Below are 25377 nucleotides of genomic sequence, written 5' to 3'. Positions count from 1 at the left end.
GTGGAGAGGCGAGTGGATCTGGGAGCACTCACCGGTCGCTAGCCTGCTCGGTCCCACCAACGATTTGTACTCTGTCAATCTCACAGTGAGGCCGGGTATGCGTCGCCCAAGACGGCCAAATTCAAGGGTCAATCATGACATGTCCAGGGGGTCAGAGTAAAGATGCTTTAAACAGAGCATCTTTAGGTCAGAGTAAAGATCTTGATCGAGAAGCGTCACGGATAGCCAGCCAGTCAGTTGAGACTTAGTTTGACAATGCAGGCTTATTTGAACAAAGAGAAATCTCCATTTATCTTTTCTTTACTTGGAGTTTCAGCTCAGAGAGTTGGGTCGTCACTTAATCTTGCCCATGTACAACTCCAATAGGCAGTGCCAAAATGCTGGACCTCATCCCATATTATTCAGGCTTTTTTTCTCTTCCTCCTTGTTTTATGTGTATGAACTAGAGGGCTAGTCAGGTTAGGTTAGGTTAGAGGGCTAGTCAGAGAAATGACACTAAAGAGATATCTGAGAAATTTTTGGCTCCCTCTCTGCTCCCTGGTGTGTGGGATGGGGATCGGCTTTGAACACATTTAGTTACGTGATTTTCAAAATCAAATTCCGAATTCAGGGAGCCAGGGAGTGGATGGCTCGTTTGTCTGCTTTGGTTGAAACCGCGTAACGCAAGAGAAGTCCATCAGCCCGACACCCAGCTACCCAACTACCAAAATGTGTTCAAATCAAAGTCTCAAGTGGCTTGGTTGGAGTCACTTTTCTCTGGCAATTTTCAAAATATCGAGCATTCGGAATAGCCTAAGCTTTGCCTACCTGGCAGATATCAGTTCAAAAGTAACCAATCACTTTTTGCAGAATAAATCTCTTTATCATATAATATAACCCAGTTAAGCCGACCGTGTCAATTGGACCTTGGACGAAATCCTAATTTTCCAAAGAAGCAAGCCTGAGAAAAATCGAGGGCAGGCGAGCATAGAGTCATCTTTGTTAGATAAACTGCTAACGGCAAGAATTTATGCTTAAAAACTTACAAAAGTAAAACATTAGCCGTCCTCTTGCAACATGAATGTACTCTTGATGTAAGTTTTGCAAACCGATCAATAACAAGCCACAAAATGGGGCAAAACCGGTCATTTGAAGACGATACAGCCTTATCTAACATTTGAATTAGAATTGACTCTTTCTGATTTAATTCCTTGCCACCCAATAACCATTTTGCAGAACGTTTGCTCAATCGTTGGAGAAAATATTGAATTTCATTCAATTCATTTCGTTCAATTCATTTCGATCCAATTTGATTGAAAACGTACCCAAGCACAGCAGTCATCAGGAAGACAATCTAATTTGTTGAGTATTAGAATTTCCGTCTAAAAAAATCCCAAATCGGTTCAAGGCCATCTGAATTCGATTGAAGCATCTTGTACTTTTGTTTTTTGTTGTAACGAGCCGTACTACGCTACATAAAATACTTCTTTGCAGGGTGGCGACTACTAACAGCAACAAAACTCGACAATCTGCAACCTCAAACGTCTTATCGACTGCTCTACTTGAACAAGTACATCTTCGCGATTATTATCGCACGAACAAGTGCGATCGGGGTGTTGACACATACGACAATAGAGAGCCAAGCGGCTCCTCAAAATAAACAGAGACCACACATTTTCCCCATCTAAAAAGTACGAATATAAGGATAGAGACGTTTATACCTGGATTATTTCTGTTCGCCGTTGAGAGCACTTGCACTGCAATCCGATTGAATGTTTCATTCGCGGTCATCTTCTTACGTGGACAAAAACCATTGTCGACATTTGTACTGCAATTTGTACTGGCTGTGTAACTTTTGGTGTGAGACATCCTCCAAAAACTTAAAGCTTCGTTTTGTCTAATAACTTAAGCTTCTCACCACTTTACAAATGGTGTAAAACGATAGCACGTTGTTCTATTCCTCTTACATAATTTTTTGTAAAAGGCAAAACAAATCCAGACAATCTTTTCAAGTCCAACAATGACCAAGCGAACCAAGGAGAATGTGGATCAGTAGTAAAGTTTGCCTTGGCCATATTACGTATTTAGTTACGCTCTGCACGATTTCGCAGGAAACCACATGGACCTTCGACCCTTTGATTAACTTCGAACATCAAGGCCGGGCTTTTAATCAAGGCTTGGCCACCCTAGGCCCGTTTCCAAGGCGTATGATTGTACTTCTGTACGAAGGAGTACTTTTGAGCAGACTTTAAGGATAGGACAAGAAAAGCCACGTCAGGCGGGTTGATGGGATGGAAGAGGTGCTGGAGTTAGAGGTTTGGGAGCGAGAGAGAGAGAGAGAGAAAGAGAAGGAGAACGGGAATAGACGGCAGCCTTGCTTGCTGACAGTGTATGTTCCACCTAATAGCTAGGAGCCTGGATAATGCGTACTTTAGGCGAATCCTTCTGCAAAAATATGCCCTGCAGGAACTTCTTTGAAGGCTTGAATGAGCAGTTGTGGCGCAGAACTTCCCATTTGGCAAAGGGTCGGAGGCGTACTTTGAGGCTAACTACTAGCCAGCTTTTGATATTGAGTGGCAAAGTGGGATCATGTGATTCCAGCCCAAGAACAGCAAGTCGAATATACTTTCCAAGTATGAAAAGTACGAAACAAATCAAAGGAATGGAATATACAAACGACTGCTAGGAAGAGTTACCACTATCTACTTTAGGAAGAGAATCTTAAGGTTGCAAAATATACTCTTACCCCCATTGAACGCTGAATGGGACAAATTTTTGTCTGAGCTACAAGGAAATGATGGATGCCCGTCAAAAGTATTCTTGGCTAAACAACAAATAAGAAAACGTCAGTTCTTGATTGAGTATTCACAATTTGTACTACTAAACACGGATCACTGGAGCTCGATCAAATGATTTAAGATTGGCAAATACACGCTTCCTTAACTTATCATAGATTGGCTTGAGGCAAATTGACCCTATACGAGGAGGTCGACACGTGTCAAACCTTCTGGAAAACGATCCTATATTGTAAGGGCTCCAACATTTTGAATACACCTCATCATCATGATGCAATCAAAGGAGCCTTGAGCTTATCTCCCCTTTCTTCCACACACACACTCATGTATTCTTTGCTTCCCAAAATGAGTACAAGGAAATGAAATCGAAAGATCGAGTAGTGGACTGGAAATAGACTTTGAAGACCACATCCCTTGCCGTTTTATTTCACAATCGTTTTAGACTGTGAAGCCAAATGTCGTATGTATTATGAATGATTCAAGGAGAATTGCTTCCGAAAGGCTTGCTGAATGTACCGTACAATACCGTCTAGATCCATCCACTTGTGTCATTTTTAACATGGACGGTATTTCTGAATATGAAGGCGCCTTGGATGGCAAGTAAATGAGCAAAATTTGATTCGGTAATCTAATTGAATTGCTATCTTGCTTCTCTTGCCCTTCCTTCTTTTATCCAAAGTTAGTAGATACCATTTGCATGGTGGTCAATATTAACCATAATTGTTTCCAAAATACATTTATTTTATCCCAATCGAAAACATGAGGCACTCTAGCCGTGACAATGCTTTTGTTCAATAAATAAGTTGAAATCCTAAATGTTTCATCTTGAAGTACTGGGTTTTCCATTCCCAATAGAGGTAGGGAAGTCACAAAAACTAAAAACGGGCCTTAGCCCATCATGAATTGGCCATGTAAGATTTAAGGCCTTAAAAATAGTTGCATTAGACTTGATTTTTGCGCGGCCTTGAGTCCAGAAAATTGGAATATCAGTGGGTTAGTACGAGTCTGACTTGTCCCGGACTCAGCTCAACATAAGTAGAGTACATGGGATAAGGCACTTGATGCTTTTCTCATAGAGCATTTACCAAGAAGTTGCATTGCGAGTAAGCCAGACAGACCACCTTTTTTAGGCAAATGTGACAACTGAACGGCTGCAAGCTATGGTTTCATATTGCACAGCACTGTTTGCAGTTGGCTGGAATAGCAGTGCTTCTTGGTTGCTAATTAAACTGCAGGCTCGTTTTTGCGCTTAATTGTTTTCTTTTCAATGATTTACTATCCACCATGCGTTGTTGTGCTTTATAGTCAAATCATTCAAAATTTATCAAGGTGTTTCGTTCTGTAGAAAATGTAAGGGTTGCTTTAGTAACCTAGAACACTTTAGGAGAGAAAGATTGATTTCCTAGAGACCGTGCTTATCATGAAAGTTCGTGCACCCCTTTTTAATGCTCTTCTGTTTTTTTTGCTTAACGCTTTTTTGCTGTTTCATGGTTTTGCTTAATATTACATTAATTACATCTGTTTTTTTAATACCTGAGTGTACCATAGAAAAAACAATATTAGAAATGTGAGCCGAGCGAACAGGAATCTGCATTTTTCTTTACATTTCTTGCCCTTTCTGCTGTACTTTTAAGTTCATTTTTTGCCAATTTGATCGTCAATTTTTCGACCGCCTTAGTAATAAAGCGTGATGTAGAGCACATGCACCTGAAATGATAATGTAATATTGTCAGACATCAATGATTACCATAGCTAGAAATTATAAAACGGGCAACACCTGCACCCACTAGACTCGCCTAAGTAGGTGGCACATGTGACAATAAAGGTAAAGAAAATATGTGGCCCTATTGAACAAAACATTTTTCTTTGATTATCTCAAAATTTAGCCGAATATTATCTACCTTAGCCACAGAAGTGCAAAGTATTACTTTATACTTTAAAGATATAAGCATCAAAATCTCCCATGTCTTCATTTCTAGGTAAAGAAATTAAATTTTGGGTTCAAATGGAAGCATGCACTTTGGTCAAAAGTAATGAATCAAGAATTAGCAAATTTAACTTTTCGAAAATGATTTCACAATTGGCGAAGTTAACTTTAAAATTAATGATGCCCGGCACTTATCCCTTGCAACCTAAAATAAAAATGATACTTACTTGAGATGGTTTTGATTTGTTAATGTCAATTTAAAAAAAATACAAAATCATCGATGTGTCAACTGGGAACTTTGTATGCCACTAGGTTATCAACTTAACTTAGGATATGCAATTTTGCAATGTTGTGGAAAAATATTAGAATATAAACAATTGAAAAAGATAACAAATATTCATTCAAATATGTTTGGCCCCTTTTCTGCTGCATTATGATAAAAAAACCGAAATCTAAACTATTTGCTTAATTACCCTCTAATCGACGGAAACACATTTTATTTTTTGGTTGTGCAACATTTATTTGGTTTATTGCTAATTAACTCTTTCCGACAACAATTTCTCGATAACCTCGGCAAAACGGACCCTTTGAATTTGTGAAAAATCAGCGGTGTTTTGTTTATGCCTAGTATGGAGGTTATAACGAAATTGAAAAAAATATCTGGATATATTTCCTCTGATATGTTATGTGCAAAAAATGCTAAAAGGTTATTTTTTTTCAAAAGAGCAAAATATTTCCAATAACATGTAACAATAGTAGAAAAAAAGCTCGATCCCTATTGATAACCGATCGTATTCGTAATGAAGATACGCTTCATTTGGTTAAAATGAAAATGGTTACACATCTGAAATATTGTGTGCAGTTGAGTGCGAAACATCGACTGGTTAGTTGGAAATCAGCTTAGGATTTGGTGAAGCTGGCCTCGCATTTGTCTATGTGGCACGGTAGCTACTCATTGCTGTCTGACATTATTTTCTTCACATTTCCAGCATGGTACAAAGTAGCTATCTCTATATCTGGGTTTGGGATTAGGATTTAAATATTAACAGAGAAACATATGGAGAACTGGAGTGTCAATTAAAAGAGCAAATAGATGATCCCCACCTACCACACTTAGACACACATGTTCTGGCGACTATATTCCAATTCCATTAGCTTATTTACCATCAGCTGCGGTGTCAAAGTGATAGCCGAGATTAAAGGGTTTCTTGGAAAATGGAACTGATTGCAGTTCCCGTTCCTTTTGTCTAATTTGTTGCCTAATTGACTAATCATTACACAACCATTCCACGTCAAAATATGCAATAACGCTTTTCGTTACACATGCTTTTCTTAAAAAAATTGGACAATGTTTAAGGGCTATTACCTTATCATAGCTATACTTGAACATGTGCCTGTCCGCGAAGATATATTGCCTTGATGGCCTGAAATCAAGAATTTGAATAAAGACTGAAGCTTCAACGGTATGAATCGAACCGGAGACATTTCTCAATCTAGAAAGCTGTGCTAACCGCTACACCACGTCTTCTTCCTTAAAGGAATAGCTCCTAGGCCTAAAATTCTTGGCCCATTACATCCCTAGTAAACACCTTCCTTGCCCTGACTCTTAGACCACTTGATTACATTATTTGATTTCATTTCCGATTTTGTCAAGCATGAAGTTTCACTTTTCGTAAATTGAACTCTCAATACTAACCAGCCTAAGTTCGTTTTTATTTCGGTGTTAGTGAAAGGTAGGAATAAACGAACCACTTGTTACTCGAAATTAATAAGCAGTGCTCTTGTTTAGACGCTCGTGGCGTCTCTAAGTGACCCGCGATGCAGGGCCTGTTTCGTTTGCAACATTTGCGTTCTAAATTGAAAAGCCGTCCTTCCGGAAGCGGTGCGACAACTTAAAGGGGTTGAATAGAAATCGACACACGCTAGCAAACACACAAAAAGATATTACGAGCCCACCAAAAACGAAAAGGACCACGCCAAATATGCAAAGTGGCAAATGAAAGTGAGCACACAAAGTGTTTATAGCATACCAAGAGTAGTGGCTCTAACCAAGAGTATAATTTGGCACACTGAATTGAAACATGCACACACGAAGTGAAAATAATGGCACATCAAACGAAAAAAGTAATACACTCAAACCAAGCACACGAAAAAGGGTTTAAAGCTCACCAGACATTAAAGTGGCCCATCAAACAATAAAAAGGCACACCGAAAAATAAATTTCGGACTAAATTTTTCGAAATCTTGTTTCTACCTTTTGTTCAAGGTGACATAATACTTAAAAAACCGAATAATATCTTAGATTGTCAAATGAGCTTCAATTGCAACCATTCATTTCAATTTTTGGATTTAAACCCACTCCAAAATTTCAGAATGAACTAAATCCCATCACATTTTTTTAAAGCAATCATGCACTCTCAAAATATTAGGGGAATCAAAGAACATTAAAGTCACAAAGAACTACTATCCTAGAATTAATTTTAACAATATCTTCGCAATCTCTCACGAATAAAGAAAATCAAATTTTCAGAAACGTATTAGTCAAAGTGAAAGGAACAAAGTATAAAAAACAAGAATTGCCTCTCTGAAAATTGCTTTAGGTACATCAATATTGATTTTTTTTCTCGTCAATTATCTGCATTTCAGTCTAAAAACTCAGTTTTTTCAAAAGAAACAAAGTTAAAAGCGGTTTTATCTAAATATCAATTATCAAATCTTTCATTTGGTGGCATCCCTCAGTTTTTGTACCAGGTTTTAGTTTATGTAAGTAAAAAGGTCATTTTTCTAGAAATATTAAAAAAAAAAAAATGGCACATGAAAGAAAAACGCCAATGAATGGAGAAAACAAGATTATCGAATGATTTGGGGGAGGAGACGCAGTGTTTCAGTTGGTGCAGTTTCTTAGAGCGGGAGAGGTCCCTGGTTCGAATCTTCTTCCAGACCTTCCTCCAAAGGAAACTTTTAGATGTTAACCACACCCACAGTCGGAGAACCAAAAACTGATAACGGATATGAATCTGCCTAACAGAATTTAGAAATGGACGATATGATGGCTGGCTTCGTTGCCCGGGCAAGGGCTCCCCCTCCGACCTTAGCACCTCCTCTAAAACCAAAGGTCCGAAATAAGTATTCTGTTGTAAATGGAATCTCAATCATAAAACTGATGACTGATGGTTGATATGTAAGGCAATTACTTTTCATTAGCAGGGTAGTAGTAACAAAATTACAGTAATTTGTTCCTTTTTTTCGAAAAAGGATTCCCATTACACTTTTGAGATGCTGGAATTGTAACGACCCCAAAAAAACCAAAAAAATACTTCGTTACTCATTTTTTTTTTACGCTCTATACTGGCATTTAGTTTTTTGTTTCTTTCTTGGCAACTGAGGAAACTTAAAGCTTTTAGCCAATCTTAAAAGAAATGTTCATTTCTTAGATTTTCGTATTTCCTAAAGAATGTTGCTTTTAACAACAATGAATGTGTTTGTGGTTTCAAATCTTGTCACATTTGCACTGATTTAATGTTTATATCTTCTCATTCAAATGCCGTTGAACTAAAGACCAGACTCAGAGCGAAATCTTTTTTTTAGCTTGAATATGTTGAACCAAATTTTTCAACTCTCCCTACATCCATGCATGATTTTATTCTACATCATTAGCTGCCCTCATGAAAAGATATCAGTTTTACATGTGCAACAGCAAAATAATATGTACTCCAGAAGAAGCCAATGTACATTTGATATTTATACTCGGTATGTATGGTTTGAAGAGGCAAAAACCTGAAATGTGGTCATCTCAAATTTTAGTAAAAATAATTGTAACGAGTAACACCATTGCATATTTTGGCAAGTAATGATTGTGCAACGATGGTTGGCCAAAGTAATTGTAACTGTAACGCATTCCTTTTAATGAGGAACGACTGATGCCCTGTTCATTAATTTGTTCTGAAGTTTGAACTCTAGCTTGAACTCTAGCATGACACTGTGTAAACAGTGGTGCCAGATGGTTTCGTCTAAAAATAGCGAGCGAAAACATCAAACCGCCAAAGTTTTTGCGAAAATTCGAATTTTCCGCCACTTTTCTCCCAATTCCGCCCAAAATTAAGACCGTTCATTTTCATTTTACGCACACAATACACTTTTAAAAAATTTTGAGAACAAGCTGTTGATTGCATAAAATACATTTATAGTACATATAGGGATTACTTGATAGCCTACAACATTTTTAACCTTGCAGCTCTGGGAGGACAATCACTCATTTCACAAATCCATTCACCACTTGTGATTGCAAAATATTCTTGGAACAAAAATGAATGCTTTTTTAGTGCTTGGGGAAGTCCAGTCATATACTTTGAGTACAAGTGCATCTAAGGCTCTTTCTCAATTTGGAACATTCTGCTGATTGATGAACAGGGCTGTCCAAATAAGGCAAATGATGTTGGCCAAAATGCAACTTCAGGTGCAATAGAACGGGCAAAAGAGCAATAAAAATGCAAAAAAATGAAGTTTTTTTTCTAGCTCATATAACTCTTTTGAAAAGAAACAGTAGCAAAATGATAAAATGGCAAAATTACAAGATATTCAAAAATTCATGAGCATGTCGAAAAAGATACACAAAATTACTCTATGAGCACTTGTTGAGGAATGAAATGAGTGGATAGAGCCGGATTGGATTCGGGGAATGGATGTATATTATTGAATCGTGAATGAAAAAGTGATTATGATATTGGAGTGGAACAAAAGGTAGAACATTGGGGAGTAGGAGTGATGGAGGATGAAGAGTACTATGGACACTTGATAGATGGCGGGATATTGATTAAAAGGCAAGACCTCACAGCACTCTACTCCACTAAATGAATATAGCAGGCCTTTATCTTTTTCCAAAAGCAGAGGGTCATACTGTGCTAAGTTTTTGATAAATTCTCAATACTGTATGTACTTTGAACAAAAGCAGCTTGCGTCACGGCATAACATTTGTATATAAATCATGTATCAAATGTGTTGTGGTTTTTGGTAAGCATGCCAGATGTACCAATTTTTTTCCGACAAAAAGACAGCACAAAAGTTAAAATCCTAGAAAAACTAGCCATTGAGAGAGAGATTTCATTCATCTCTATAACAGAAACCTGCCTTCGGCCAGGTGTCTTAGATGAACAACTAACCATAGTTGGTTTCATCTTTGTTCGTTGTGATAGGATACGCCCTGATAATCCCATATTCCCACATGGGGGTGTATGCCTATACGTTAATCATGTCCAAATGTCGAATGGAGAAGTAGATCTTAATTTGTCATATCCGAGGGCTTGATCTGTCTATTGTAACAATGTATAGACCCCCTTCTTGTTCAGTAAGCTCCTTTATGTCAGCTCTCCAATTCACTGGAAATGAGTTGGATCAGGCAGTTTGCTCGAAGGTTTTCTTTGTAGGGGACTTTAATTTTCCGGCTAGCGTTGTAGAGTGGGAGGCTAGTCCCGATGGGTATATTCCCATTTCGAAATCGACATCTCAGTCGTTTGAAAAGCTGGAGGAGTTTGCGATCTTGCGCAATTTCGCCCAGCAGGTTGGTGTAGCCACTACAGAGAATAGCGTTCTCGACTTGGTCTTTTCAATGACCCTGATCTGATCCAGTATGTCCATGTGACACCTAGTAATCTGTCAGATCATCGTGTTCTTGAGATAGGGTCGAAGGCTTTTTTCTCTTATGCGAACTCTAAGGGAAAAATGAAACACCCTGTTGGGCCTTTTGAGGTTGATGGGGAAACCATTAACAATGTAGAGACTATGGCTAATATGCTTGGAGATCAGTTCTCCAGTGTGTTTTCAACCCCACTGAGTTCGGAAGCAACAGCTCATTGCTCTGAAGATAAGTCTTTTGAGATTGAAAAGGTTAGTCAAGTCGAGCGTCTAGTAGATCTTGCAGTCACAGATCAAGATGCATCAAGGGCTTGAGGCTTTCAAGATGTCCTGGTCCTGATGGCGTGACATCTCAGTTTCTGATGAGATGCTCACTGGCTCTTACGTTGCATCTTGGATCATGGCAAGTTTCTCTCTTCACTAAAGATAGCTCACGTTGTTGCAATTTTTAAAAGGGGAGATCAGTCGCTCCCCAGAAACTATAGGCCGATTTCTCTCACTTCGAATATTGCGAAGGTGTTTGAGAAGATCATGAAGTCCAAACTTGTTGAAATTCTTGAAGTCAATGAAGTCCTTCCTCCTAGCAAGCACGGGTTCCGAGCACTTTTTAGCACGGTTACCCAACTGATTGAGCATTTAGAGCAGGTCATTGAGGGACTGGAAAGGCATGAGGCAGTTGATGTTGTCTATCTTGATTTTGCCAAGTAGATCATGGCCTTTTGTTGAATAGACTCCATGAGATTGGGATCCAAGGCAAGGTTCTCAATTGGTTAAAAAGTTTCATTTCTGGTAGGAAGCAATTGGTTAAGGTTGAGGGATCCCTTAGTGACATACTTGATGTCAAGTCAGGTGTTCCCCAGGGTTCGATCTTAGGGCACCTCCTTTTCATAATATTCGTTGCCCCGCTTCAAAAGCTTTGTATTACTGCCAGTCTCGCTTCTTATGTTGACGATACAAAGTTAGTTTCTGGTAGGAATGGCCATGATTCCACTAGCCTTGCAAAGGACCTAGAAATAATCTATTCTTGGGTTACTGAGAGTAATATGGCCCTGAATGGAAAGAAATTCCGCTCAATGACCTTCAGGTCAACTCCTTTGAATACTCCACTTGTAGATAATGGAGGCAAAGATATTGAGCAGGTCTCATGTATGAAAGATTTAGGTGTGGTCCTCCAAAATAATGAAAAGTTCGATGAGTATATCCAGTTGAAGGTGGGTAAAGCTTTTCAAATGTGTGGTTGGATATATCGCACATTTTAGTCCAGAGATAACATCACGATGCTAACTCTGTACAAGTCGATTGTTCAACCACATCTTGAATATGCTTCACCCATTTGGGCTCCAATGAGTTCAGCAGGTTTGAAAAAGGTCGAACAAGTGCAAAGATGTTTCACTAGGAACATCACAGGAATGAGAGAGCTCTCGTAATGGGAAAGACTAAAAAAGTTGGAAGTGCACAGTGTTCAGAGAAGGTACGAAAGGTATATGATACTGTACGTCTTCAAAGGCATCCATGAGCTTTGTCCCAACCCAGGATTTAGGGTCAATTCTAGTGACCGTAGAGGCTTAATGTGCGTATTGAGAGCACCTGCAAGTCCTCAAGAATCGAGGCTAGTTCGAGCAATGAAGTCCACTTCTCTTCTTTCTCGGGCTCCTTCATTGTTTAATTTGCTTCCCTCTAATATTCGTAGGGAATACGTAGGCCTTGTTGATCCAGTTGCATCTTTCAAGTCAGACTTGGACGAACTTTTAGATAGCATTCCAGATCAACCCTACATTCAAGGACTAGCTCGGTCTGCCAACTCAAATTCGTTAGTAGACCAAATATCATATAAAGATTGAAAGGTAATAAATAGACGAATTATAAACTTTCATTTTAATAGTACTGGAGATTACATTACCTGAAGCGGTTAGAAAAGCCAGTGAAAAACCAAACCAAACCAAAAAAAATGGCCCTTGGATTGGGCAATAACAATGTAACAGAATTCCAGTCAAAACAACATAAATTGGTTCAAGTCCCAGCCTTTAAAATTTTGTGGATTTTCATATGTTTTTTTTCTTTTTTCTACTTGATTGCCAACTTGAGCGTGAAATCCGCCAAAATTAGTCAAATGCGGGACCTAAATCTGCTAACCCGCCATCAAGATTTTTTCCCGTCGCAAACTTCGAAAAACCGCCAATTTGGCGGAAAACCTCCACATCTGACATCACTGAGTAAATGTTACACAAAGTTTTTAAATCGAGTACATAAAATTTAATGTAGGGTTGCCATTTTCTTGCGCCGTGCCTAGGCGCCCCAGACTAAAATTAGGAATGATTTTAGAGGTTCAGTGATTTTCATTCTTTTCTTACCGCCAGTAATAAAGATAACGACATGGGCCGTTTGGCCTACTTGCGTGATTTATCTAACCTATTTTTTACAGACAACCGATTCCGTTAAGAGGTTGCGCGAGTTAATTGAGTTACTATAATTCGACTATACTTCCATTGAATCCGATCCTTCCACTGAGGAAAATCATAATTGTATGATGGGGAGGGGATCTGGTTAGACGTGATCTACGACAAGTTTGGTCCGAAACGAGTTTATTCTATGGAGTATAATCAAAGACAACACACCCAGCCAAACCGCACAGTGCATGCATTGAATTTTGACATTTATTTCATTTTACCTGCTCGTCTAAGCAAATACAACGAAGGTATAGAGTCAATTTCATAGTGCATTCACAGAATAACACCAACATGTTCATTTTGTTGGGTTTTGTATCACAGCTCACTCAAAATCTCCCGATAATTGAAAATTAAATGGGCGGATAGTGCGAGATGACTGTGCGGTTTGTCTTAGTTCTCCCTTCCCTAAAGGCCTAAAATCAGGTTGCCGGACCTTATTTTTCCTTGGATTTCCTTCAATTGACATGCCCCATAGAAAATAAACCCATTTTCAATTCCAAAATAGATTTGAAGAAGTACATATTTCGAGGAGTGTTAGGACTAGGATATAACATTTTGAGATTCAGAGGAAAACGTAAAATGTTATTCTATTTTGGTAGTAGTGTGTCAAGGCTCTATTAAAGTAAGTGTATTGTAGCAAGATGTTCTACATTGAGCCAGAGACGTAAATCCCGAAGAGGGGTGGTCATTTCTTCATCAATGCGACAGACTGGATCTGTGCGGATTGAAATTGGGTAGCTGCCGCCGTCTTTGACCTTATCAACAACGGTCTTGGCTTGTGATACATTTCTCACTTGGACTGGCCGAAGACAGGCAAAAGCAGAAACGTAGCTTGCTTTGCTCGACGACTCGATGTATTGTGCGACTCGGAATCGTACAAAAATGATGGTGTCAATGGGTGTATTAATATAAATTAGGTACGAAAACTAGATCAATCTCAAGTATTACTGCAAATATTTCTGAATTGGTATTGTTGCGAAGGCCTGGCAATATCACAGGGGTATCTTCAATGAATCCATGGGTAGGTTTAATTCTTTAATAACAATCCTCCATCCACTTAGGATCTCTCGAGGGTTGGGGGCGAGAGGGACGAGGTAAGCCACCCCTCGCTCCTCCGTTAAACATGGGTAGCCTCGAACCGGGCCGAGGAATACCCGAACCTGCCCCCGCCGGTTTCGCAATACGGGATGGCAAACCACTCCCTCGGCCAAGTCCTATCTTGGTGGGGGCTCGTAGGCCAGACTAGAAGAGTTCAATGGTGTAGAATAGAGCGGTATGTACACAAAACAACGAATGTCATGTATTACGCTTTTACCTCAGCCCTAGCGATTGTTCCCCTCTGAGGAATATGGTGATTGTTAGGTGGTGGTCCCCACTTTTGATGTTGGGGACCGGAGACAAACCTTTGATCGGATGACGTGTGACGCTCCTTAGACAATCCATACGGTTGCAGCTGAGCCTTGGCCTTTTGTTTGTTCAAATTGGGCATGGATCGGCGCAAACGATCTGGAGGCAATGAATAAAACGGTTTCAAATTGGCTTCAGACAGACACTTTTTTAGTAGCTGAATGATGGCGAAGCTCACCTTGACCATGAGCAGCTTGCGAGTCCAGGCTTTGACTACTGTACGGCGAATCTGGCAAAGAATCTTGACTGGAATACTGGCATTCAGGCGGCACATCATCACTTGCCTCGGAAGGAAATCCCACAACATTCTCGGAGGGTGAAGCCATATCTGATTCAGGTGACATGGGGGCTGTAATTAAGAGAAGCTATGTCGCTTGAAACAAATGATTAGACGTCATAATACCAATGGATGTATTTCTGACCATTGTTTTGGGAATGCCTCCGGAAATAGCATGGTGAATGACTCAAGCTTTCCTCCTGTAATCTGGCTATGGTTTGGACATCACCAACATCATTTAGCGGGTGATTGGTGGAACCGTCCGAATGAACAGACAACCGATCCTCCGATGAGAACCGAGTCAATCGCTCTGATACGTCGTCTGACGTACGTCGGGAACTGGAAGATCGCCGCCCTCCGTTCGGCGGAACTTGAAAAGTGGAATCCAGATTGACATTGCGATTCACTTCAAACGTGTTATTCAACGATGTGTTGTCCACTCGCGTAAACGTAGAGTTAAGACCCCCCGAACTTGCTCCTCGACCAGGGTCCTCCTCGTCATCCACTTGGAAGGTCTCGTTGAGGCGATTGTTAAACAATTGATCAACCCTGGTTCGGACGGGGGAAGGAGATGAATGTTTCTTCATCCGTGTAAATGTTTTACCGTCAAATTCTGTAAAGGGAAAAAATGAACAGATATTGAGTATGAGGTCTGCAGATATTAGGTTTGTAAGAAAAAAATGACTTACTTGGTTTGAAGTTCTGCATCGAACCTGGCAACATGCGATTGGCTACTGGTGAAGATGTAGCTCCTGGTCCCGGCACCATCATACGATCACCCACAGGACTACTTGCTCCCAACCATCCTGTCGCATGGTTCGAGGGTCTGACTTTTAAAGTGTCCAATTTCATCACTAAAGACTTCTTTCTCGCAGCGCTTGTGCCTTCGGTTTCCAATACTTGGATCCCAGTCCAAGGCTCATCTGGTTCCCCAACATTCAATAACCTGGAAAGGCCAATATTATAAATATATTTATCACATGAGGCCTCAAAGGGAAAGCCAGGAAACGTTCCTTCAGCAGGACTAATGATTACAATTTTTTTCCAATCCTCGTTTTCATCATTGTAAACACACGAACAATAAAATCAAGTTCGAAAAGCAATCTTTTCTTTGAAATCTACTCATCGTTTCACGTGGATAGTGAAATAAACTCAAAGAACGAGGGGGCGGGTAAACTAAAAGTTGGATGAAGGCACTTTCGTAAACTGAAATTTCCAAGTTTCAAAATAAGAATTAAATTTCATCAAACGCTGCTTTCAGTTTTGGTTCAATGCAGTTCTGACTTCTATGGAACACATCAGCTTTTGGCTCCAAATTGTGCAATGTTCCAGTCCGAAACTACCAACATAAAATGAAGACAAGATTAATGATGCCGAATTTCGACTGTGTCAAGAAATGGTCGCGTCCAAAGGCTCATCACACATGCTTTATTGCACCAAAAATATTTTCAGCATAGTCAATTATTTAAAAGTGAATATCATTCTTCCCTTTCAAACGAGGGGGTTTGTGTGCGATTTACCGAATAAGCACTCCACTAAAACTAACCAAACTGTCCTCGTCATTCCATAACCATCCAAACCCAACCCTCCCCATGACTCATTCCAATCTTTAACGTTGGATGATCCCTGCTTACCAAGTGGTCTCTTCGCCTTCATCCAACGAGAGTTGGTCCAAATCCGGCAACCAATCCGGATCCCCATTAACCACAGGCACCCCGTGATGCTCTTGACCATTCTCCATCATGAAGTCCACCCAATGGTCGACTGAACCCCACCACAGCCACACCCACTTTTCTCACAGCTCCTTAAAAACCGATGGAACGTATCCTATCTTAGGCTCATCTCGCCCATCGTCCTAGTTCCAATCCAGGTGTGAGAATGAATACTCGTGATGAAAGAGGCACAAAAACTGGTGATGAACACAAGCTTGGATTTCAGGCGAGGATCGCACCCTCGGGTCTGAATTGGCGGATTGGGGCGTGATGGCTCACCCTCCCAAGAGGCTGGACTAGGCGAGGCATGCACGAGCATAGAGCTCAATAAATTAGATTATAATCCATCCAGTCCGCCAAGAAGGGAGGAGGAGGAAAGAGGAAGTGAGACAACCAAGACACTGAGAGACACACAGGGAGACACAGAAAGAGAGAGACTGAGAGAGAGAGAGAGAGAGAGAAGCACGCACACACACAAGACCAGAAACAGACCACTGTGAAACGGACACAGAGAGATCGGTCGGAGCCTCCGAGTGAGGGCCAGTACATCAAGGATGAACACAACAGTCTAGCTGTTGGTTGGCCGATACATTGAGTCAGAGTGAGGCCAAGACTGGGCCAACAACCGTGAGTTGACCGAAAGGAGAGAGTAAATGTTCAAGACTGCGGTTTGACTGTGTTCGATTAGTATCAATGTCACTCTGAAGGTTAAAGTTTGGATCATTTTTGCTTTTAGTATGTGATCCTGTGATTCTTTACGCCCCCAAAAAGGTCATGGACATGCCTCAGCTCAATGGTTTGATTCACAATTGGCAAGCCTGAAAAACCTAACAGTTCCCGATCTTGGCAGGGTGACTAGTAATGGTCTAACGAATTCCTTGTTTTTCTTTGAGTAACCACTTTCAAGGACAATTAAAATTAGATGCTATGATAAAAATCGTTAGCTCAGTTCATATTGTAAAGTGAATTAGTGTCTTTTTTTGTATTGACCATTGAACACCATGCAATTTGTCTTGTACACCTTTTTATTTCGTTGATAGTTTGTATGATCTTCACTCCTCTGGGAATTAAAGTTTCATGAAACTTAGCCTTAATAATGCGTGATAATTTATAACTTTAGAATTGACACTATCTTCCCATCATTATCAACCCAACGTTCTCCGGGCCCGTTAAGGGTAGTCCCACCCACGTTTAAGAGAAAGCGGCTACGCTGACTATCTGAGTCTCTGAAGCATCGAGTTGAAATTTCTTTCGCCTTAACCGAACGAATGCAACCGGTAGCCAAAGTCAAGGGAACATAGGTTTCGGTTGAAGGCCGAAATGGCAGAGAAATTCCTCTGGATCGAGATTGCTTCCACTGTCACTGATCTATAATTCATGAGGATTTGGACAGTAACAAATGGGAAGTGTCCAATCCGAAGCGAATGGATATGAATGCAAGGAGAACTTGGCTCAAGTTCTGAAGTAGTACTTGCTTCTATTTGAAAAGGGCAGAGTAGAGTATCAAAAGAAGTGGGAAGGGATTATCATTGCTTTTGTTTGGATGCGACTGATTCCAGAGTGAATCATAACTTTCACTTATCCGTAATATAATAGCACAAAAATGCGAAATGACGCAATAGACCAGATGAGATGGACCTTTTGAATATATTGTTGTGATTACATTTAACGTGTTTCTTTATTTATTGAAACCGGTTTTGTTGCTGGTAATTCATTTGAGGGTTGTTGGCTTGATTCCCGCCGCCGCGTTGCATTTGGGCCATCATTTGCGGATTCTGCATCCCATGTTGAGGCTGTTGTGGCATCCGCATCCCCATTCCTTGGTTATTGGGGGGAACGGCTTGTCGGTAGGCATTCCCACCCACCATGCCTTGATTGGGCATGAATTGGCCTCTGACCGAAAACCCGTTGCCCTGTTGCGGTTGATTGATCATCCCACTGCGGCCCATCATATTGCCAGACGTATTGGCATACATGGAACCCGGGTTCTGGCTTTGCCGCATCATGAATTGGTTGTTCATGTTGCCCATTTGATTGCCAAAATTGTTGTACTGCGTCATATTATTCTGACCATATGCGGGGGGTTGTTGAGGATGCACCGACCCCCCGCCCATGCTCATCGCATTGCCCGTATTGTTCACTTGTCCCGGGAACATGGCGTTACCTTGATGATGCATACGGGGGTTGGAACCGCGCATAGAAAAGCCACCCTGACGGGGTTGGAAGAACTGGTTGCCCATGTTGGGCTGTTGAGGCGGTGTGGGGGCTGCTTGATTGTTATACTGGCTAAAATGACCGGTAGGGTTGTGGCGGGCGCGGATCATCATCTGAAGAACTTGCTTTGAATTCCCATTGGAAGGCCCTTGGAATCGGTGCGAGTTCATCATACCGCCCCCTCCTCCAACTACACCACCCGGAGCAGCTTGACTGACTCCTGCCATGCCGGCTCCGCCGCCAACTCCTGCTCCAGGATTGTTCATCGGCATTGGCCCCCCAGCATTGAAGTTCTGGTTGGGCATGAAATTGTTTGGAGGGTTATTGGTGTTCATACGGTTCATGGTGTCCCAATTGCCATTGTTGCCCATCATGGCGTTGTTGCCGGGGTTTTGATAGTTCATGCCTGGATTCATTTGGTTATGTACCATTCCGCCCGTGGGTCCCATCATGCGTGGGTTATTCATCCTGGCACCGGGGTTCATAAAACTGGGATCCATTCGGCCTCGAGGGAACGGATATCCGGCCATGTTCATCATGGGACGATTCATCATATTGCCCATTCGCATGCCATTGGGGTGAGGGCCGGGGCCCATATTAGGCACGGGCATATTGGCCTTATCCGTTGGATTCTTGTTCTCTTTTGGAGGGGGCTCCAAATCTTCATCAGGAAGGGGAGGTGGGTCAAGGTAATAGGTTTTGGTATGCTCGAAACTGTCCTTAGCGAATTTGAGTTCGAAGAAGTTCTCTTCGCATTTCAATGGTTTGCGCTCGTGCTTGAGAGCACCAAACCAGGCCCATGAAAGAGGTGCAGGATTCCGGTGACCATCGAGCATGTCCCAAGGATTCATCTTCTGCTTATCGGCCACTTGCATTCCCTGTTTTTTGTCACAATTCAGGCCTTTGACACGATTTCCTTTTCCATCTGTCACGTTGCCAAATGGCTCGCAAACCAAGGCTTCTATAACCACTTTCGGGAAAGGAAGAAGTTGACGCAGGATCTTCATGCTTGCGCAATGGTTCTCTCCAATCTCTTTTTTCAGTTTCTTCACCAACGTATGATAGGCATGGTGTTTCCGGCCTTCATCTGATCGCTCAGATACGCTGGCATCCTTGTCATAAACCATTGTGGAATGGATCAGAGTGGCCAGCATATCCAGAGCCACTGTGAAGAGTTCCGAATTGTTTGCCAATGACACCACACCTCGTGACATGAGTTGAACGAGAAGAGTACTCCATTCTTGAGTAAAGTTGACGTTCCTACAAATGCTGTCGAACATCCCGCCTACTAGACTGAACCTCAGTCGTAAGGAGTCTAGCATGGTCTTCCTGGACATCGGGTCGTCATACTGATAGATCTTCTCGTTCTTGTTGAAACACAAGTAAGTGGAAAGCTGTCCATGAAGAGCATGAAGCAAATGTTCTTTCTGTTCTTCCTTGTCAGATTTGTCTTTCTTGTCCTTGCTGTCGGCATCCAACTCTCGAATGCAAGTAAGTACCAGGTGAAGAAAAGGCTGGTAGCAGAATCTTGTACCCTCATTGCTATCTTTCGAGTGATGTTTGGTGGCACGGGACCAATTCGTCTCCTCCAGAACTGTGGTGCTGACTTTAAGGACTCGGCTCTGCAAAAATTTCAGGTACTTCACTAGATAGGGGACCATCCAAATAAAGCAATGCTTTCGAATTTTTGACCGGCCACTAGCAAGATGAGATTTGCGAGGAGAGGTCTTGGAGCCCTCGGTTGGTTTCATATCCAAGTCCTTCTTTGACTGGGCTCCAAAATCAAAGGATTCCACGATGGCGTTAGCGGAGTTTTCGAGCCATCGGTTCAGATCTGACGCATTATTTCCATTAGAGGACAGTTGATGATACATGAGGCGAATTTCGATGGCTGAGATTCGAAGGTTCCACTCATCGAGGTTGTGCAAGATCTTAGATACGATCATCTTCGGCTCTTGCGGGTCTGACAAATTCAACTCCGTGTTGGGATACTCTGCTGGGTAACAGATCAGTCTGAGAAGCTTCTGGGCTTGCTTTGGACTCAACATGGGATCCAAGAGAATGCCATTCTTCAGCAAAGTCTGCTCCGGAGTCTGTCGACAACGATCGTGCACCCAATCTTGTTGGCTGATCTGTTTGAGAGTATATCTGGCGAACTGAGATAAGCTGGCATTCTCCATCCGGCTTCCTCGCATCCCAGAGAGTCCCAGACTACGATAATCCCCATCACCGTACTTTTTGTTGTTGTCACTGCTTTTGTCTTCCTCGGCATCTCCGAGGACGAGGATGCCTTTGAGAACAGCAATAATCGCCCCCACTGTCATGTTTCGATGGGCAGAGGACAATAAATGTCGGTCGCAGCTACTGTAAATCCCTGAAGGATGTGCTGCTTGCTTGGAGTGGCATGAAGAGGTACTCTGGTTCGAGTTGAAATGAATGGTGGGCTGATAGATATCGACGGATTCAAAGAGTTTCAAGAGCAATTGACAACTCAATCTGGCTCCTCTTTCCGTCTCTTTGGTTAGGGATTTCTCCTTGACCTCTTCCCAAGCTTGAAGGAGAGAGGGAATGGCGACGTTGATGACAAAAGCCTGCAGATGAAAACAATGCCGTGCAATGAGGATAGCTGCAAACACGCCCAGTTGTTTGTCGATGGGCGTATCCGACTTATACACCTGATTGACCAAATCAATATAGCCGGTGTTGTTCCCGGAGTTGCAAAGAGCGGCAAAAGCACCCAACCATTCCGATGAGAGGGAATAGCATTGCGAGGTGAATTCACAACACAATGTAGCGATATCGTTGAGTTTTTCTTGATCCGTACACTCACACACTTCCATTAAGACATTACACACCAAGTTGTACTGATGCTGAGGACTCTCGATGAGGTTCTTGATCGTCAGAGGATCTACATGTTTCTTAGGATTCAGGACATAATCGATTCCAAAACGACGGTCAGTGAGGGTCAGGGACGACTCAGAAGCGTCAGTTTGAGGCGAGAACTGTCGTTTGAGCTCGTGAATCTTCTCCTTGGACTTCAGGGTTGGACAGATTGTAGATAAGTCATACATATAAGCTAAAATGCACCATTCAGCGGAGGTGCAATCAAATCCCTTCTTGTCTCCGGGTCCATCGCCGTTTGTGAGTTTACTTAACGGAGCGATTTTTGATAGCTGATCAAAAATGAAGGCCACATCACTTGGGTTCAACATTAGTACTGAATGATAGCGTCGCAAAACGCCCACCAAGCACAAAGCTAAGGACGACGTGTAGTTTCGAGTCAAAGTGGACCGTCTTTCATGGAGTTGCAGCTCAACACTTGGGAGTTCCTTCAAGATCTGCATGCTCCAATCTAGGATCTCTTGAATGTTCAGGGCCAACCCGGTCAAGTCCATGAGGAACGAGACATACTCAGTCACGGGTAAGTAGTTGGCCTGAGTGTGGGCAAATGCAATGATCATTTCTACCACAGTTTGGCCGCATTGATGGGTGACCGCATGTTGGTCGTAGTAGGACAAGCTCTGAAAACTCGTTACCACATCTTTGTACGACGATTCGTTCTTGGTGTGCTTCTTCACTTTTCCACCCTCTGACACATCAATACTGAACTTCTTGCTGAAAAGTTTGGTGATATCTTTGGATAGGCGTTTCACATTCTTGGAAACCTCATCCTTGCCCTTCCCAGTGCCGTAGAGCAAAACGTGTCTTTGATTGGCATCGTGGACTGATGATTCATTACTTGGAAGTGGAAAATGGTAACAGTACTGCCAATGACGACAACGCCGTGCGATATCTAGATCACCTTTCACGGCTAGAGATTTAGGGGGCGGCGGGGGCGGCGGGGAGTATGGACCTTCTAATTGATTGCCCTCCTTGATTTGATTGAGAAGGTTAGCCAGGTCATCATTGATCTTACTGTCTTCGAATGATCCATCGCCATCTTCGTTCTTTTCGTCCCTTGACTCCGTTGAAGTTGTCTGGCTGAGGTCTCCTCTGGAGATTAGTTGACAAAGGTAATAATCGTGAGAGAAAACATCGTGACAGATGAGCTCGAAGAACAAGAGTACTAAGTTTGAGAACTCTTGGCGATCCTCTGTGATGGTGGGAGCGTCATGATCCAGGTATTGAAAAAGATGAGCCTGGAACACGGGAGGCTCAGAGGAATAGTAGGTCTCCTCATCGTCTTCCCGGTCATCTTCTACGTCTGGTGATAACAAGGCTTGCCGCTTGTCCAGCAACATTGCCACGACGAAGGCGCGATGTTCACCGGACCTTTGAGAGGTCACGGCCCAATGACAAAGCGAATGAACTATGGTCATGTCCGGGATTGGATTGTCGTTGTGAGTGGGAAAGATCCGATTATAGAGAACGTCGATGAAATGGGAGGACGTATCAATCTTGTCAAACAATACAAAGCTATCGAGCTCTTCGAGGATGGAGAGGATTGCGTTCACATCTCGAGAGGGCGACTGGGCAAAATCTTCGGACCACTTAACTGAAACAACCAAGACATTTTTTTTTCGTAACACGGTGTTTTATCATGGCAAGATGAATTTAATTCAAATTTACCTTCACATGCGATAGATCGTTCTCTTATCAGCATTTCGGCTTGTTTAATTCGTAGCCGTGCTGCTTGCGTGCCAGAGCCAGGGGGCATCATAGGTAGGCCTGAGGGTGTGCAATTGGGTAAATGATCGAGAGGAGAACCCATGAGATACGAGGGCGATTTGTTCTCGCCAAAGTAGTTCCAAACTAAAGCGGAAGGGCATTCTAAAGCAATCGTTTGGACCACGGATGACATGCCCAAGATGATGAACCGGGTGTCTGGATCATTGACCAATTCCATGAAGGCTGTGATCACGGGTGGAGCACCCCCATTATCTTGAGCAGTGAGTGTGGACAAGTTGTTTAAGGCCTCCGTGTCATTGACAAGGTAGGTGATTTTCTTGGCACATTGGTATGCCAACCTACGACTTAGCAGTTCAGACTTGACGATATCTTTTGTGTACTGAAGCACAACGGGCAAGACCAATCGTATGATGGGATCATTGGGACCTCGACATTTTTCTACACAATCCACGACCCAAGTCAAAAAATCTTGTCGATCTAAGAGACCCTGATGAAACATGACCTCGCACAATTGGGTCAAGTAAGTCCAATACTTGTAGCATTGGGCATTTTCCGGCTTGAATTCGTCCACCATTCCTAAATAAAAACAATATAATTTTGCCATATGGTAGAAAACAGAAATCATGTTTCCCACTTATCTCTCTACTCACCCATTCCAATGTTAGTGGACGAACTTGAGCTCGATTGGAGCATTGTTGAGATCTCTACAAGTTGCTCTTTTAGGAACCGGACCAAGGCTTGGGTCCATTCAATGCTCGGGTCCATGAGCTGGCGCTTCTTCGGTTTATTAATCTCGGACATGGCCAGGGCATAGCCCGAAGTCATTTTGAAGAACCACACAGCCCGATTGAAGGGCACTTTCTTTTCAATCAAGGCGGGCAAGAGCTCTTCTTTCTTATTGAACACGGGCACACATTTGGCCAACGCAGACAGAGGTTTCCCCCCACGCAAATCATTGAACCAATTGTCCGCACCCGGTTTGTTCTTTTGAGTTACGAGCCAAAAATCCCGGGTGTTCAAAGTCTGTCGCTTTTTGCCCGAGTCACTCAACGTATTCTGTTCCTCTTTTTTAGCGGCTATGGCCTTCAAATCGGCCAAGACCTTGGTCGAAGACATGGCCTGCAAGAAATTGCTGTGGCGCCCGCCGCAAATGGCCGACGAATACTCCTCGCTCACCAAGGTGGCATAACCTTGGGTAAAGCCTTGCTTCACATGCACGGCTGTCAATTCGTCCTCTTTCTGATTGGGATCTTGTGGGTAAACATCAGGCGGGCCCAAACCTCCCCCCGGTCCCCGTCCTATCACACCGGCCATTCCACTAGACAGAGCCGATCCGTGGGGCGAGGCAAAACCCGGTACACCGCCCAAAGCCGGTCCTCCAGAAGAGGAGGAACCCGGCAATCCTCCGGCAAGGTTAGGTGCAGATCCTGCCCGCATTCCCACCGGCCGCAAAGACCGCTTGGCCTCGCTCTCGAGACGCACAGGCATCTTGCCCGCCAACGATCCTATCGATCAAATGTTAGTTATCTGATTCAGCTGGATTTCACGATGGGTTTATGAACCATGATTGCTCAGGAGCTCGATCAAGATGCCATGATCTTCATGGACAGCGTACGCACACACAACGGACAGGATGATGGAATACGTCAATACTTCGATGTCACCCAAGTGGTAATAAGGTTGACTCGCTCTTATGGCCAAATTCGCTGCCATTCATACGACAGGGGTCTGCATATGTACTGTATGATGGTCTGATAGAGTGTAGGTAGGCCTGAGGGAAGAGGGGTTGGTTAGTTTTGGAAGTGGGTTCAGTTGGTGTTGATATCAAGGCTGGATGGAAGGACGACAGTCATCCCAGTCGACACGGGCACGACGTGTACGTGCGAACTTGGAAACTGTATCCAAAGAAGAGGACGGGCGTCAACTCAAAGGGGGAAAGTAAGGTGGAATGAACCAACCAAACTGAGCTCTGAGAGTAGTCCAAAGCTGTGTGGACCTGGGCTTCGGTTCTCTTCAGAAGTCGACAGAGAGAGAGAGAGAAAGAGAGCGATCAGAACAACACAGAACACAGAACCCAAAGCGGAGGCACACACCACACTGCCAGTCTGCCAGACAAACGAAAAGACAAACATTCAGGGTGACTATGACTTGGATGCTACCTGTTTGCCGGACGGTTTGCGTGGGTGTCTTGATGGGTCAATAGGTTATAATTTCGAATGGACGGGAACAGATGAAAATAGACCTCAGGATTCTCGCTTATCTAGTAATATTGGTCAATGAAGGGTTGCCAGAACGTAACGTTAACAACCATTGATTAGGTCGGAATGGAAATAAGTAAAAATGACGAGTTTAGTGTGAA

At 42.6% G+C, this 25377-nt stretch overlaps 2 protein-coding genes across 2 annotated transcripts; both read right to left on the bottom strand.

Moving 5' to 3' along the window:
• Positions 1–13662: 13662 nt before the first annotated feature.
• On the bottom strand, positions 13663–16706 carry LOC131878038 (uncharacterized). The gene is made up of 6 exons (XM_059223939.1): positions 16098–16706; positions 15153–15409; positions 14609–15076; positions 14365–14535; positions 14095–14285; positions 13663–14021 (listed from the first exon to the last, which is right to left on the bottom strand). Exons 1-6 carry the CDS (start codon positions 16205–16207, stop codon positions 13815–13817), a joined length of 1404 nt encoding a protein of 467 aa, XP_059079922.1. The 5' UTR covers positions 16208–16706; the 3' UTR covers positions 13663–13814.
• A 1097-nt stretch (positions 16707–17803) lies between these two features.
• Positions 17804–24994, bottom strand: LOC131877606 (mediator of RNA polymerase II transcription subunit 12-like). Its single transcript, XM_059223322.1, has 3 exons — positions 23669–24994; positions 22959–23594; positions 17804–22884 (listed from the first exon to the last, which is right to left on the bottom strand). The coding sequence occupies exons 1-3, from the start codon at positions 24504–24506 to the stop codon at positions 17858–17860; spliced, it is 6501 nt and encodes a 2166-aa protein (XP_059079305.1). The 5' UTR covers positions 24507–24994; the 3' UTR covers positions 17804–17857.
• Positions 24995–25377: the final 383 nt, after the last annotated feature.

Source organism: Tigriopus californicus, chromosome 3 (assembly GCF_007210705.1).
Source record: "Tigriopus californicus strain San Diego chromosome 3, Tcal_SD_v2.1, whole genome shotgun sequence".
Lineage (NCBI taxonomy): Eukaryota > Metazoa > Arthropoda > Copepoda > Harpacticoida > Harpacticidae > Tigriopus > Tigriopus californicus.
This window is presented reverse-complemented; position numbering and strand designations above follow the sequence as displayed.